General features: G+C 36.0%; 1 protein-coding gene across 4 annotated transcripts in view; it reads right to left on the reverse strand.

Annotated features, from left to right (window-relative positions):
- Positions 1–16031, reverse strand: part of Slmap (Sarcolemma associated protein) — an 89362-nt gene that overhangs the window by 34006 nt on the left and 39325 nt on the right. For all 4 annotated transcript variants that reach the window (XM_089094272.1, XM_089094270.1, XM_089094269.1 and 1 more), the window contains exons 9-10: positions 12909–13081; positions 9813–9879 (exon numbers count right to left, since the gene is read on the reverse strand). In XM_089094272.1, the coding sequence (XP_088950398.1) occupies positions 9813–9879; positions 12909–13081 (240 nt within the window). The remainder of the gene's footprint in view (positions 1–9812; positions 9880–12908; positions 13082–16031) is intronic.

A 16031-nucleotide genomic window follows, 5' to 3' on the forward strand; every position in this document is an offset into this window, starting at 1 on the left:
GGATTAGAATTATCACAGCGCATTTTGATTTAATGTTAAGGCAACATCTAGTTGTTAAACATAATGGGCAAATGGGAGAGTGGGACTGGGAGGGTGGGAGTGGAAGGAGAATTAGTCGCTCTCCAATCACTTTTGACTACTAAAGGGGCATCAGCCCTTTCTATTTTCAATAGAATTAGCCCCTTTCGAAGTTCCACGACAACTCTTTCGATACGAAGTGCCCTGGTCTAAACAACAACAACAACAACAAAAAATAATACATTTTACCCACATCGATCTTTACTATAAAAATGTCAAGCCTTCCAATCACTTTCGACTATTAAAAAGGGCACTAGGCCTCTCTATTTCGACTCAATTGAGCCCTTTTGGAAACGCCAACGCTTTCTGTAAACACCTTATATGCCCCAAAGGCATAAATTACAACCCTTACCCTAAGATCTGTTAGGGTGGTTGTCTTCCTCTAAGACCGAATTTCCAGAACTTTCAACTACGTTAAACAACATGGCTATCTCAAAATTTTGATTGGATGTGTTTGGGGAAATGGTGGGAATGAGAGGGGCAGGAGTCGCTCTCCAATCACTTTCAACTATTAAAAATGACCCAAGACCTTTCAATTTATAGTATAATTAGCTTTTTTGAAGTTTCTATGACAAAACTTTCAATAAAAATCTTGTATGCCACACTGGGCATAGCTTACAACCCTTGCCCTGAGTGCTGGGGGGGGGGGGGGTGTCATTCACAAATACCAAATTTCCAGAACTTTATACTACGCTGAACAAAATAGGTATCTGAAAATTTCGATTGGATGTATTTGGAGCAGTGGTAGGCGTGAGATGGGGGTTAGTTACCCTCCAATCAATTTTGACTATTACAAAGGGCACTAGTCCACTGAATTTCGAATTGAATGAGCTCTTTTTGAAGTTTTACGACAACTCTATCTATAAAAAACTTATATGCCCCCAGGGCAAAACTCACAACATTCGCCCTTGAGGCTCTGGGGGGTTTGTCATCTTTAAATACATAATTTCCAGAACTTTCAACTACGCTGAACAAAATGGCTATCTCTAAACTTTGATTGAATGTTTTTGGGGAAATGGTGGGCGTAAGAGGGGGATTAATTACTCTCCACTCACTTTCAACTATTAAAAAGGGCAATTTCAATTTCCAATCAAATGACCCCTTTTTGAAATTTCTACAACAACTGTCTATATAAACTTTATATGCCACCGGGGCATAACTTAAAACCCTTGACCAGAGTGCTCTGAGGGGGGTGTCATCCTAAAATACCTAATTTCAAGAACTTTCAACTAAGTTGAACAAAATAGATATCTCAAAATTTTGATTAGATGTCTTTGAAAATGGTGGGCGTGAGAGAGACGTTAGTGACTCTCCAATCACTTTCAACTATTAAAACAGGCACTAGCCCTTTCAATTTCCATTGAATGAGCCCTATTGAAATTTCTACGCTTTCAATAAAAACCTTATATGCCCTCAGAGCATAACTTACAACCCTTGCCCTAAGGGCTGTGGGGGGGGGGATTGTCTTCCTTAAAGACCTGATTTCCAAAAGTTTAAACTACGTTGAATAAAATGGCTATCTAAAATATTGATTGGATGTGTTTGGAGAAAAGATGGACGTGAGAGGCGGGTTAGTTGCACTCAAATCACTTTCGACTATTAAAAAGGGCACTAGCCCTTTGAATTTCTAATATTAATGAGCCCTCTTTCACGTTTTTATGGCAGAGATTTCAATGAAAAGCTTATATACCCACAGAGCATAACTTATAACCCTTGCCCTGAAGACTGTGGGGGGAGTGTACTGCTCAAAGGTATAATTTCCTGAACTTTGAACCGAGTGGAACAAAATGGCTATCTCAAAATTTTTATTGGATGTGTTTGGGGAAATGGTCGGCGTGGAAGGGGTGTTAGTTGCTTTCCAATCACTTTCGAATATTAAAAAGGGCACTAGCCATTTCAATTTCCAATCGAATAAGCCCTTTTTGAAGTTTCTGCGACAATGCGTTATATAAAAACCTTATATTCCCCCAAGACTTAATTTACAACCCTTTCCGTGAGGGCTGTCGGGGGGGGGGGCTGTCATCCTCAAAGACCGAATATCCACAACTTAAAACTACGTTGAATAAAATGGCTATCTCAAGGTTTTGATTAGATGTGTTTGGGGAAAAGTTTGGCGTGAGAGGCGGGTTAGTTGCCCTCTAATCCCTTTCGACGATTAAAAAGGGCACTAGCCATTTGAATTTCGCATCGAATGAGCCTTTTTTGAAGTTTCTACGATAATGTCTTCTATTAAAAGCCTCATATGTCCCCAGGCCATAACTTACAACCCTTGCCCTAAGGGCTGTGGGGGACTGTCCTCAAAATCATAATTTCTATTTGGAAATCAACTACGCTGAACAAAATGGCTATCTCAAAATTTTGATTGGATACGTTTAGGGAAATGGTGGGCGTAGAAGGGGTGTTAGTCGCCTTCCAATCACATTCGACTATTAATAACGGCACAAGTCACTCCAATTTCCAATTGAATGAGCCCTTTTCGAAGTTTCTACGACAACTTCTTCGATACGAAGTACCCCGCTCTAAAGAAAAAAAAAATAATAGATTGTGCCAACATCGTTCTTATATGCCCCCAGGGCACAACTTAAAACCCTTGCCCTGAGGGTTGTGGGGGAGTGTCCTCCTCTTTACTTAGTTCCGAATCGCGCTGCCTATGATTTATACAACAACTTTATATATAAACCTTATATGCCCCCAGGCTACAACTTGCAACCCTTGCCCTAAGTGCTCTGACGGGGATACCATCCTAAAAGACATAAATTCCAGAACGTTCGACAATGTTGAACATTTTGGATATCTCAAAATTTTGATTGGATGTGATTGGGAAAATGGTGGAGGTGAGAGGAGCATTAGTTGCTATCCAATCCCTTTCAACTATTAAAAAAGGCACTATCCCTTAAAATTTCCAATTGAATAAGCCTTTTTGAAGTTTTTACAACAACGCTTTCAGTAAAAAATTAATATGCCCCCAGGGAATAAAATACTACCCTTGACCTGTGGGCTGTGGGGGGGAGGGGTTGTCATCCTTAAAGACATAATTTCCAAAACGTTCAACTACGTTGAATAAAATGGCTATTTAAAAATTTTGATTGGATGTATTTTGAGGAATGGTGGGCGTCGGGGGGAGGGGGCTAGTTGCCCTCCAAATTTCTACAACAACGCCTTCTATCAAAACATTATATGCCACCAGTGCATAGCTTAAAACCCTTGCCCTGAGCGTTGTGGGGGAGTGTCCTCCTCAAAAAAATGTTTTCTATGAGGAAATTAACTACGCTGAACAAAATGGCTATCTCAAAATTTTGATTGGATATGTTTGGGGGAATGATGGGCGTGGGGGCTGGGGCTAGTTGCCCTCCAATAACTTTTGACTATTAAAAAGAGCACTAGAACTCTCAATTTCCAATCGAATGAGCCCCTTTTGAAGTTTCTACGACGACCCCTTCCATATGAAGTGCCCTGCTCTAAAGAAAAAAAAAATAATAAATAGTACATTGAGCCAACATCGTTCTTATATGCCCTCAGGGCATAATTTAAAACCCTTGCCCTGAGAGTGGAGGGGGAGTGTCCTCCTCAAAAACATATTTTCTATTTGGAAATCAACTACGCTGAACAAAATGGCTGTCTTAAAATTTAGATTGGATGTGTTTGGGGGAATGATGGGCGTGGGGGGGGGGGGGGCTAGTTGCCCTCCAATCACTTTTGATTATTAAAAATGCCACTAGCCACTTAATTTCCAATCGAATGAGCCCTTTTTGAAGTTTCTACGACAACTCCTTCGATACGAAGTGCCCGGGGAGGGAGAAAAAAAAAACACATTGTGCCCACATCGTTTTTTACTTAGGCAGCGCTAGTGCGCTGCCTATGATAATAATTTTGCATGGAAATGGACAGTTCTCTTTGGCTATACTGTTTTTTCCTAGGTGATTGGATAGGTGAGTAAGGTCGAGGCTTTATTCAAGTGCTTATCTGCTGAATTGGTAAAGTAGGAAAACAGTTCTTTTTTATTTTCACTCTCTCCTCACCGAATAATTACCTTTAGCACATCATAACATAACAATTATTACTATAAAAAAAACGTCGCAGATTTGGGGTTATTAAGCGAAAGAAGCAGTTAGTTAAATTTGGAAAATGCAATTAGCAAAAAGAAGCATGATGGACATAACATGGGCGCGTTGGTGCAAATCCTAAAATAACAAACCTTGAAGCATGAGTAGCATGCAACTATATTGATCTATGTGCAACCGACATTCATAACTGTAACCTATTTAACAAAATAGAAATTAGTTTTCTAATTTAAACAAGTGTGAAATCTTTTCCCAATAAACCAATTTACACAAGTTGTTTAAGCAAAACATTTTAATTGACTTGATTCTAAATCTTTTTGCCATCAATCCGGTCAAAAAGCATTGTACTAGAACACAATAAATAGCTCTTATAATACGGGCCTTTCAGAAGCCAGATCTGGTATCTCAACTGATGTTCCTATTGATATCCTCCCAAAAATAAAGATTTAGCTTTTATTAAAGAACAAAAAGTGAAAAATATTGTTTACAATAGATCCCCTTCTCCCGAGATTAGTCTCAAGAAACCCCTTTGAAAAATTGAAACCAATTACTTGAATTAACCTCTTTTTTTAATTTTAACTATATTTTCGGGAAAATAAAAAGGATTAATACATCAAACTGAAAATCTCTTCCATTACATCCTACGCACTTTTCTGCTATAATCTGAATTCAAGAATCCCAAAAATACACTTAATTATTTCCTTTGTACTCATGTACATACGCTGATGATTGGTACATAAAAATAAAACAGCTCGTTTCAAGGCCGCATCGAGGGAGGGTACCACTTTTGACCCCCCCCCCCAAGAAAAAGTCCGACTCACAAAACAAAAAACATGCTTACAAACAGATTTTGATGCATTTTTTTTAGTTTTTTTGTAACCCCTCCCTTCCCGCGGTTAAACCAGTATTCGTATCAGATTGTGGTTGGACTTATTTGAACCGAAGCCGAAAGCTGTAGTGCCATCTTGAAGTAACAGAAGGGGTTCAGCAAGCAAGTGGCGATTTTTACCATTTTTGTGGCACAAAACATAGATTTTGGCCTGAATAGCTCAAATTACAATCATGCAAAATTCTGAGATGGCCATTCGATTTCAGTTGTAGAAAAGCAAAATTCGCACAAAAAGTATTGTGCAAAAAAGCACAATACTATCACGCACAATTCGGAGATGGGCAATTGATTTTGCATTATACAAAAGTTATTTAAGTTGCTACTAATTTCAGAAGCCATATTGACAAAGGGGGTGCATTCGTCCCCAAACATATATGCAATCCACATAGAACAAAAGGTTATTACTGACTACTATTTTAAAACTTAATGGTTTTTTGAATATTTTAATTGTTCATATTGATGATCATATTGTTCATTTAATTGATCATATTGTTCAATTGATGGGCAGATGGGTAGATAGGCAGTGTATTGGGCACCAACTAATAGAGGGAAGATCAGTTTATTTGTGGTTGGAGGGGGGGTGCCTTAGAAAAACATTTGCAGACAATAGTGTCTAAATTTAATTTATCACAATGCTTTAGGAAAGAATTTGGTTGTATTTACTTTAAACCCTTCAATTTTTAGCCCAAAGGTAATGAAAGCAACTGGCAAAGAAAATATTACATTGCTATATTTTATATTATATTTTACGTTTGTAATATTTTACTTAGCCAGTTCATGGAAGAACTGGCTAAGTTCTTGCGTGGCAACATGCTTTCAGGAAAACAACAATCAAGACTCAAAGACACTCAATTAAAAATGCCAATTATACTTTTTCATTTAAACTGTTATTGACATTCTACAGGAACGTCACAAAAATTTGTTTCCAAATAAGAAGATTACAGAACAAAATCATTAAATAGTAAGCAGTCAGTAAAAAAATACGTAGAGCGTAGCCTGGAGTCTGTTTCGAGGGAGGTCAAACCCTTTGGGCGGATAGAGTTCAAACATGAAAGGGGTTTTTAATATTTATTATATAACAATATTTGTTCAAATGAATTTTTTTTTTTAATGAACGCGGAGAGTGGGATCTACATTCCACACACCCCTACCACCTTTCTAGGTGGTATGCCATCATTGGGTATGCCAATGAGTTATCGCCACAGATTTGCAAAATAAGATTAAAACACAGTTAGCTAGTTTGTCTCTCTGAAATAATAGCAGAAAAGAAAAATTAAAGTACATATTTAAGTACACTGGATGAGAAAAAAAATTTATGACAATAAATCGATTATCCGCTATACTAAAGTAAAAGTTGATTTATTGTGGAAAACTACTACTACCACTAACACATCATTGCAGAACTAAGCCCTCTGAGGTCAACACAGCTGTGCACACTCCTTTTCCACTTCAATCTGTTCAAAGCTTCGCCTTTTACCACCTACCATGAAGGGTCGATTTCCTTTAAAAACTTTTTTATACCCTTTCCCACCCAATTTGGAGACAACCTGTTTTTCGTTTGGCCCGAGACGGAAGGCTAAAAAGCATAATCTTTGACAATCTATCATCCTTCATCTGTAACCTGTGGCTAACCATCTAAATCTTTCTTTCATTATAGCCCTAGAAATCGGAATTGAACCAAATTTCCGCACAGCTTATTGTTTGATATATGGACAGTTAAACGAGTACCTCAAACTGTTCTCAGACAATTCCTCTGGAGAACATGTAACATATCTTTCTCAACCCTAAGCACCACCCGTTTTCCAGAGTCATACTTGACCGCTGTCATTACCGAGCCTTCCAACATTCTAATCATGGGCCACAGACTTTTCTCCCTATTCTTCAAACTGCAAAAACAAAACCTACACCTTGGCTATTCTACTGTTTACATATGCATTGCATCTACCACCTTTGCTAATAATGCTACTCAGGTAAGTGAAGCTATCCATTTGATCGATATTATCGAGGTAAATGAAGGTAAGATCGATATTATCAGGGAAGTGAAGCTCGATCATCGATATGATCGATCATCGAGCTATCCATTGATCGTGACCTATTATCGCCTCTTCACCCTCCTTTATTTTTAGTCTAAGAGACTTCTTCTTCTTGACACTATTGTTTAAATTTATTCTAGCACCCTAAACCCTCAAAGAGACCCAAAATACATTGATTTCAGTAACACTTTCACTATAGGATTTAAGTGGAAAAAAAAAAAATCAAACCAAAAGTTTTGGACACCCTTATTCCTGCTCTACCTTAGATCTGCCCTAGGATAGATGATAGACCATCATCAACAAGCGAAACTAATCATTTTTATACAACTCATGAAAAAGTTATGCCAGCTTTGCCTCTCACAGAGACTATGTCTTGGCTTTAATTAGCCATGATTTGGCTCTCAAGTCTTTCATCACTTCCACAAAGTTGGTAAAACTCAAAGGGTTGTTATGACAGGAGATGTGAAGGACCTAATTCCGGCACGTACGGATAAATTTATTTTGGGTAAATAAAAAACAACAGACAAAAGAAAGCAGGTAATATGGTTAAAATCAGGTCAAAAATCCTAGGAAAAAAAGGACAATATAGAACCATATCATATGACAAATATAGCAGACTATTGGAACAATCATAAAAATGTTGAGACTCGCCCCTTATTCTTGTTCTGCGTGCATGCTCCATTTGCGCCAACGCGCACATTCGATTTAGAAGCCTAAGGCACACTCTTTTTATTTCTTTTTCGAATAAGCTTATAAGACTGTGCCTTAGGCTTCTAATTCGAATGTTTCGCTAGCACAAATTTTCTGCTGGAGGTTTTTCCACGGGGAATTTTCCAAGAGGAGGGAAGTTTCCAGGGGATGAACTTGTCAGTGGAAATTTTCACTGGGGAAATTTGCCAGAATTCCTATACCAAATTATATTAATTATTTAACTGAAAGAGTAGTTTATTTATAAAATAAACTAGATGAATAAGTTTCCACCCAATATATCCACGCGGACAACTTCAATGACTTAAAAGATGCACTCTCTGGGTGCAACTCAATAGGCCTTTAAATCCCTCCCCCACCACCAACCAACTTTGGTCAATATTCTTGTAAAGTTTTGGTTTGACTTTGTTCAGTGTTGCAACTTTCCGTTCTTTTTCGTTGGGTCTCTATCCTTTTCTCCTCTCTTTATTTCTAGTGATATTCCGATTTATTAGAGTTTTGCAGTCCTCTTGCTGTATTTTTTGTATTAGTCTCGTGAGTTTAGGAGCAGTGAGAATTATTCAAAGATGTAGAACAACGTATATATTGAATCAACATTAAATTAGAAGTTATGTTTAAAGTTAAAATACGAGGCTGCAATTTTGGTACAAACAAAAACTTGTGTCAGGGGAACCGCCTTTTGAACCAGGGAACACAGCTATACACAAAACACAATCATATTCAATCTTTTCATCATAATCATATTCAAGGCCTTTATAAGCAGCAAAAGAGATTACGCCGCAGCACACTCATGTTTTCGGCCATTTTTTGCACAAAACAACTATTTTGCCTCAAAGCGTCATATGTGACCACTTCTTAGAGAACTTGGTATTTGTTATAACGTAGGCTGGAAAAACTAGAAGTTTTTGCTATACAGGCTTATCGCAACGGGATTAGTCGACTTACCTATGAAATTCGATCTTTGCATCTTTGCATTTATTTCTGCATTCAAGAGCAGAACAATGCTTCGCCATATTTGATTCCTGAATTTTTTTTTAGGCAAATAATAATTTATTCAGGAATATATAAATTTTGCTATAAATATATGTTAATGCTTACTCCTTACTTTGCACTAGTTCATGATCTAGCTTTCTTTTCTTCATATATCAGCCATTTTGCAAGCAGGATGATTTTTTTTTCTTGTATGCAAATCAAATGTCATCCTTTCCTAGCGCATATTTTAAAATTGCACTAAAAAAGTGCATATATATTAAAATAATATGTAGTTATGTCGTTTTCATCCTATCGTGCGGTTGTTTTGCTTTGAATTTTGTCACAGGGAAAGTGTGCTTTGCATATGGTCTATTTTTATTTTTACTCCACTTCTATTGTTGCTTTGTGGGAAAGAAACAAATTTATTTTGTTATCATAAAATACTGCTCTTTCCGGTACCCACAAATAGATGGACAGTATTGTAAAGGCATTATATGCTAATAACAAAAACCCTTCCATAAAGGGCAAAAATAACAGTAACAGCAAGAGTCAGTACTGACTTGGCCAAACCAGATGAAACACCGAGTTTATTAGCCTCCACAATGTCCAAGGGATCAATACCCACCCTGATGAATCTGAGGTGCGATCTAATTGTTGCCATTTGAGATGCCATCTAATTGTTCTAATGAAGTAGTAAGCATGCTTGACACCTCGTTTCAATTAGGCTAAACTGGATTACGTAAGCTGAGCATGATCGAAAATCAGAACGAGCATCGAAAATGGTTTAGGGCTAGTTCAAAAAAAAAAAAAAAAAAAAAAAAAAAAAAAAAAAAAACTGGCTGCCTTAGAAGTGCTTCTGCTGTTCCCAATTCTAACAATGCTAATATTCTCAAGCCGTTACCAGTGACAAGTAGGTTAGGTTAGACTTCGGTTAGATTAGGCTAAGCTGGGTTAAATAAGGTGAATATGATTGAAAATTAGGACGAAGATTGAAAATATGTTAGGATTAATTCAATTCATGATGTTCTGAAAAATTTTAAATATTTAAAACACAATTCAGAAAAAATATACCTTGTAAACGTCCAATTTCATCCTTAAGTTGTTTGATAAGATTAGCATTATCATCCGTTGAAGTCACCTGTGAAAAGATCAAGATAAGCAGCAAGATACGAAACATTAGAAATTTTACTAAATGGAACCAAAATAAGTAATATTGAAAACATTTTCAATAACTTTTAGTTTTCGTCAATTAAACATGAAAAGTCATCTTTAGAAACCTCTGTTATCTATAAAAAATTTAATTCAATATTCTTGAGGCGAAAAAAAAAAAATCTAAATCTGAAACAAAAATTAGCTGACATGTAAGATTTCAAAAACAAAGAAGAAGAATAAAGATTATAGAATAAAGATAAAGATAGATAAAGATAAAGATATCTTTAAAGATAAAGATGAAGAATAAAGATAAATCCCAGCACATAAGGGGTGGGGTGGAGGCTGAAGCCAGTTTCCCTGATCCTTCCACTATATACTCTTTGTTAGCCCCCCCCCTAAAAGAGGGAGGGAAGGGGGTGGTAAAAACTCCTTTAGCAGAAGGGAAACTATAGAACATAAAATTCCTAATGTTTTGATTTTTGTATCCCTGTTAAAACTCAAAAATTCTCCCAGATAAAACGCTAGACTTTATGTGTAACCTCTAGGCTTACAACAATCTGTTTTATATCGGCTCTTTCCATATTTTTTTTAGTACTTCTCCTAGGGCTGTACCTATCAAGTAGCCATGGAGACACATTTTTGATTCTTCTAACTATTCTGACTTAAACGCTATCTTTAGATTTTGATCAGAGGGCATTTGGGGTTTACAGGTGATGATCAGGGTCACATGGGGCACTAGAAAGTTTAAGGCTCCTCTTCAGCAATAACAAAAATCTGAGAAAAAACGGTATCATTACTTTAAGTTTATTTCAGCTCTTTGAATGCACGTTTTGAGTAGAGACTAAGGAATGATTGATAAAACCGAGCAGATCAAATAAGATTAAAAACAGAAGGTAATTTTTTTTCTTGAGGGAGGGGGGATAAAGCCCCTTTCTTTTAATTTTTAGGTTTACGATTTAAAATCAAAAAATTAGATTCTTTGATTTGCGACAGAATAAGCCTTGCGCATAATTTTCAATGCCATATACGATGATGGTATTTAATCGGATACATATTGCTCTTTACTAAGAAAAGTTAACTCTACTGCGTTGACTATGATAGAAAAATGTCAAAAATACAAGTTTTTTTTACCTTTTACGCATTAATTAATTCACAAGGAGACTGTTACAAACTATTTTTTCTTCTGTTTTCACTTCTGCTTCAGTCTTCACTTATGTTGTTTCACTAAAGCGTCTTTTTTTTCTTTCAAATATGTGACTAAATTTCGTTTTATATCTATTTTTTATCCTAAGAATATTGCAGCTTCTAATTTTAGTTTTATAAGAGTTCTGACAAATAGTCTTTGTCTTTGAATCCCCATTCCCTGAGCTAAGAGTACCTTCCAACTTTATCTCTAAAAAATCGTCTTGATTACATTAGATCAGAATCATTCACAAGGAAATCAGAATCAGAATCACAAGGAAAAAAAAAGGAAAAAAGAGAAGACTGACAAGGATGTGGGTCATTCAAGGAAATACTAAAGGAAGAGCTAAATAAATACTTAAATAAATAAATATTTTATTAAATGAATATTTTGTAATATATTAAATAAATGACTCAAATAAACATTTTGTAATATATTAAATAAATAACTTAAATAAATATTTTCAAGGAAGAGCTAAATACATATTTAACAGAAATACGTAATAATGATGTATCTTACCTAAACATAAAGAACAACAAAAGTTTTAAAATAAACATAATCCTTAAATAGCAGGCTACCCACAAATAAAGGCATATTGAATAAAGAGTAACAGAAAACTGAATGGAAAAACTGAAACAATCCGTTGAGAAAGAACTTTTTAATCAATCAAAGATTTTTGAAAAATGGCCAAGGACTCCGACGTTAAAGGAGCTTCTTGAAGTGTTCATGCTTATGTAATATGAGCGCCAGCTACTAAATGAAATAAAATCAAAGAGTGCTTTAAAGAGTGCTAAGAAAAATATTAATCTATTAATATCTGTTTTATAAAACTCTCTTTTGATGTAGTTTTTTCTATGTAAATGTACATATATATATATATATATATATATATATATATATATATATATATATATATATATATATATATATATATATATATATATACAGAATGACAAGAAATGCATCTGAATTTGACGTCGTTCATATGAAAAATATTTTTTTTCCGAAATTAAGGCTCTAAACATTTTCCCCGAAGTTGTGAACTTTTCAGGTCCTATTTTCAGGCCAAAAAATGTTAGTGTGCCAATTTTCAGAAAAAATTATCAAGCTGTTTTCAAGAGAAAAGATACAAATATATATAGAATTACTGCTCACTTAAAGAGAGTAGATAGATATGTAGCTCTATAAACAAACACATAAATGATCAACCAACTGTGCTGAATCATTAAAACAATATTAAACTTATTATTGTAATTAAGCTGTAGTATTATAATTAAGCATTAATTAGTATTTGTCATTCTAAGAAGACTAGTTGATTGCCTGTTTAACAATTACGTTAGTCTTGATTCGACCAAAAAGGCCATATTTTCCACCTAATAAAACTGCTTCAATATTTGAATACAATTATAAGTGACCAATAAAATAAGTGGGAATTTGAAGAAAGTTTTCAATAAATTCAGTTCAATATATGCAATTAAGCTCAATGTTATCAATATTATGATTCAGAGGAACAAAATATGTGCGTAATATCAGTTTCGACATGTAACTTTGTGACACTGTATTTGCTTATATATTGTCCAATATATGGTTTCTGTTAACTTTGCTCTATTCTTATATAAATTTTAACTGGGCATCTCCCTAGATAACTTGCCTTTCATACACTATTCTGCAGTAATATCATTCTGTACTGAGCCTAGCACTTAACGGGATAGACCAAACCGAACCGGTCAGACCACCGCCGCTCCAATTTGCTGTTCGCAGTTTGCCTGTGATTAATCCAGCATCCAATATCATTTAATCTTACACGAAACTAGTTAATGCAAATAACTTACGTTTCCTGTTACTGGAATTTTTTCACCATCTTCACTGGTCGACATAAGACTTTCTTTCTCGGCTTTTAAAGCCTCCATCGCGTTTTCTAGGTCACGGATCCGTTTCTGAAGTGCCTCAACTTCTTCTGATTTGCTCTCGTCATCTTTCTTCTCATTTTGGCAAACATCAGTATCTAAAAAACAATAAAGAAAAATTTTCAAACCTGTACATACAAGGACGGGATAAATGGTAAACAATTGTATTAAATAAGTAAATAAGTGAAAAGAAGTAAAATAGTAACAAGAAAATTTTATTAAATATTTATATTAAGCTATCCACGAGACGTTACGACATCACAATACATATGTTAAACAAAATAAAACTGATACTAATAGAATTACCACAGGCGATTATATGCTTTGGGGATGTAGAAATTAAGACTGAGAGAAGAGGATCATCGTAACCCTGTTCGGATAAGATTCCTGATGTTTGACTATTGACACCATAACAAAATACAACATCTTTTGATTTGTAAAAAGAACGAAAATACTATTCCACTTCTAGGCATGGTATTTTTTTCTCCCGATAATTTTTTATCAGAGATGGTGGACAATTTTACCGAATCTTGAGCCTCCAACCGTAAAAAAGGAAAAAAAAAAGAATAAAAAGAATTGAAAAAAAACAAAGTGAAAAAAAAACGACAAACCATTAAAAACTACTACTACTAACAAGTCACTGGGACACCGAGCTGCCTGAGGCCAACACAGCTACGCACGCTCCTCCTCCATCCCAGTGTATTCAGATCACCCCTTCTTTACACCCTTCGAAGAAGCTCTAATTTCCCTTAGATCTCTACGACCTGCGCCCACCCTATCCAGGGACAGCCTGGATAGTCAATTTTAGCCCTCTGGTGGTATCTTCAAGAATATGGAATACGCTTCCAGCTGTGGCATGGGCTATCATTCCTTTGGTACCGGCTAGCTCACATCAGTCCCAGAAATTTCACAATACAAATACTTCAACTCCTTGAAAATGCTCATAAAATACCCTATATCCTTATTACCATCGGACAAAAATAAGGACCGCTCCAAGACCAAAGCCTCCCTCAATGCCTTCTTTGTTCTCCAAGAGCGTTAAAACTACCCCTTACTGAAATAACCCCCCATATATGCTAGTGAAGGTTATGGGATTTGTTCAGATCATTATACCGTTCCCGTGTGTGCTGGTATTCAAGGTATAGTTTGAGGTGGCTGAAAAACTCTTCTTTGATGCAACTAAGATCTGAACCTTTATTCCAGATATAAAAAAAGCCTGTGTCGTTAAGTATACGCTTGATCTTACATGACGAAGAAGTTTTTTTTATTTGGGGACAACATTTCTCAATATGCCTTCTTTTCTGAGTATTCAGACGAAGAGTTAAAGATATTTCTCCAGTAGAGCAACGTCTGGAACTGTCATTGGCACAACATCTGGAAAGACACAGCACGACGTTACGCAACATCTGAAACGAAGAGTTAAAGATCTTTATCTTGTAGAGCATCATCTAGAACTATCATTGGCGCAACATCTGGAACGATGTACAGAGCAACATCTGGAACGAAGAGTTAAAGATCTTTATCTTGTAGAGCATCATCTAGAACTGTCATTGGCGCAACATCTGGAACGATGTAGAGCAACATCTGGAACGAAGGGTTAAAGATCTTTATCTTGTAGAGCATCATCTAGAACTGTCATTGGCGCAACATCTGGAACGATGTAGAGCAAAATCTGGAACGACGAGTAAAGATGTGTATCCAATAACACCCCATCTCGAACTTTCTGTTATTTCTGAAGGAGAACAGCCAATAATCACTTCTAAGGGCAAGAGATGGTGTCGTTGCAAGTAGATGCGCCTAAAATATTGTACCTCAACAATCTCCATACAAGCCAAAGAATCAGCTCTTCACAACTCACAGCCATAATGAAGTATTGACCTTACTTTTGAGTTAAGTACGTACTTGTGCTACTTGGGGCTAAGTTGTCACGTAGAACATAGACGAAAAAAAAAAGCACGAATAAGGGGAGAAAAAGATTCCACTAATATACCCAAGGCACCCTTCTGCAAAAAAAAAAAATAAAATAGCTCGTATTTCTATTTAAACAATTATAAAAATTATTTGGTTTCACTGGGTGATACTAGATGACATGATTTTTTAGCGACGCGGCTCAATAGTAATCGGAACTAAAAAAAAACTGAATTTTGATATCAATAGATACATCAAAGGAATTGGATTATTATGCTGATTTCAAATATATAAGTTTTATTAAATATAGTGTTACCCGTTAAAGGCTACGAGCCTGAAAAATTTGCCTGATTTTTGAAAAAGGGGAAACACCCCAAAAAGTCAAAGAATCTCAATGAAAATCATACCATCAGATTCAGCGTATCAGAGAGCCCTACCATAAGTTTCAAGCTCCTATCTGCAAAAATGTGGAATTTTGCATTTCTTGCCAGATCCACAGATTTCACGGATCCGTGTTTTTTTTTTCGGCCGGGGGTGATCGTATTGACCCAGTGGTCCTAAAATATCGGGAGAGGGCAAATTCGAATGGAAATCCAAAGTTCTAATGCCCTTTTTTTAAGTGACATAAAAGATTTCAGGGCAACTAAGCACTCTCCCAAGCCCCTTGTTTCCCCAAAATCGTCCGATCAAAATTTTGAGACAATCATTTTATTCAGCACAGTTGAAAGGCCCAATAATTATGCCTTTGGATACAAAAAAAAAAACCAACCTCAACTGTCCATGGGAAAAGTTCTTCAAGTTATATAAATTGCCCGTTGTTTACGTACAGCATTGGTTATTGGGAAGTATGCACACATTTTTCGGGTGGAGAAAGGAGGGCGAATTTTCCACGGGGAGAATTTACCATGGGAAGGGATGTTTCCATTGGGTTAACCTTTCAGGGGAAATTTATCAGAATTCCTATACAAAATTCATTTTATATGTCTTGCTTTCTCTTTACTGACTCAATTTTACGTGTGGAGATGTTAAGGGTAATTATCTGGGGTAAATTTTATCGGCGTTGAATTGTCTAGCAGATATAACTGTAAGGAGGGGGATTTTTCCACGGAGGTCGAGCCATATTTCCTGGCATTATTTAAA

The sequence above is a fragment of the Artemia sp. Qi Xiang Cuo genome, chromosome 9, assembly GCF_049724085.1.
Source record: "Artemia sp. Qi Xiang Cuo chromosome 9, ASM4972408v1, whole genome shotgun sequence".
Classification (NCBI taxonomy): Eukaryota; Metazoa; Arthropoda; class Branchiopoda; order Anostraca; family Artemiidae; genus Artemia; species Artemia sp. Qi Xiang Cuo.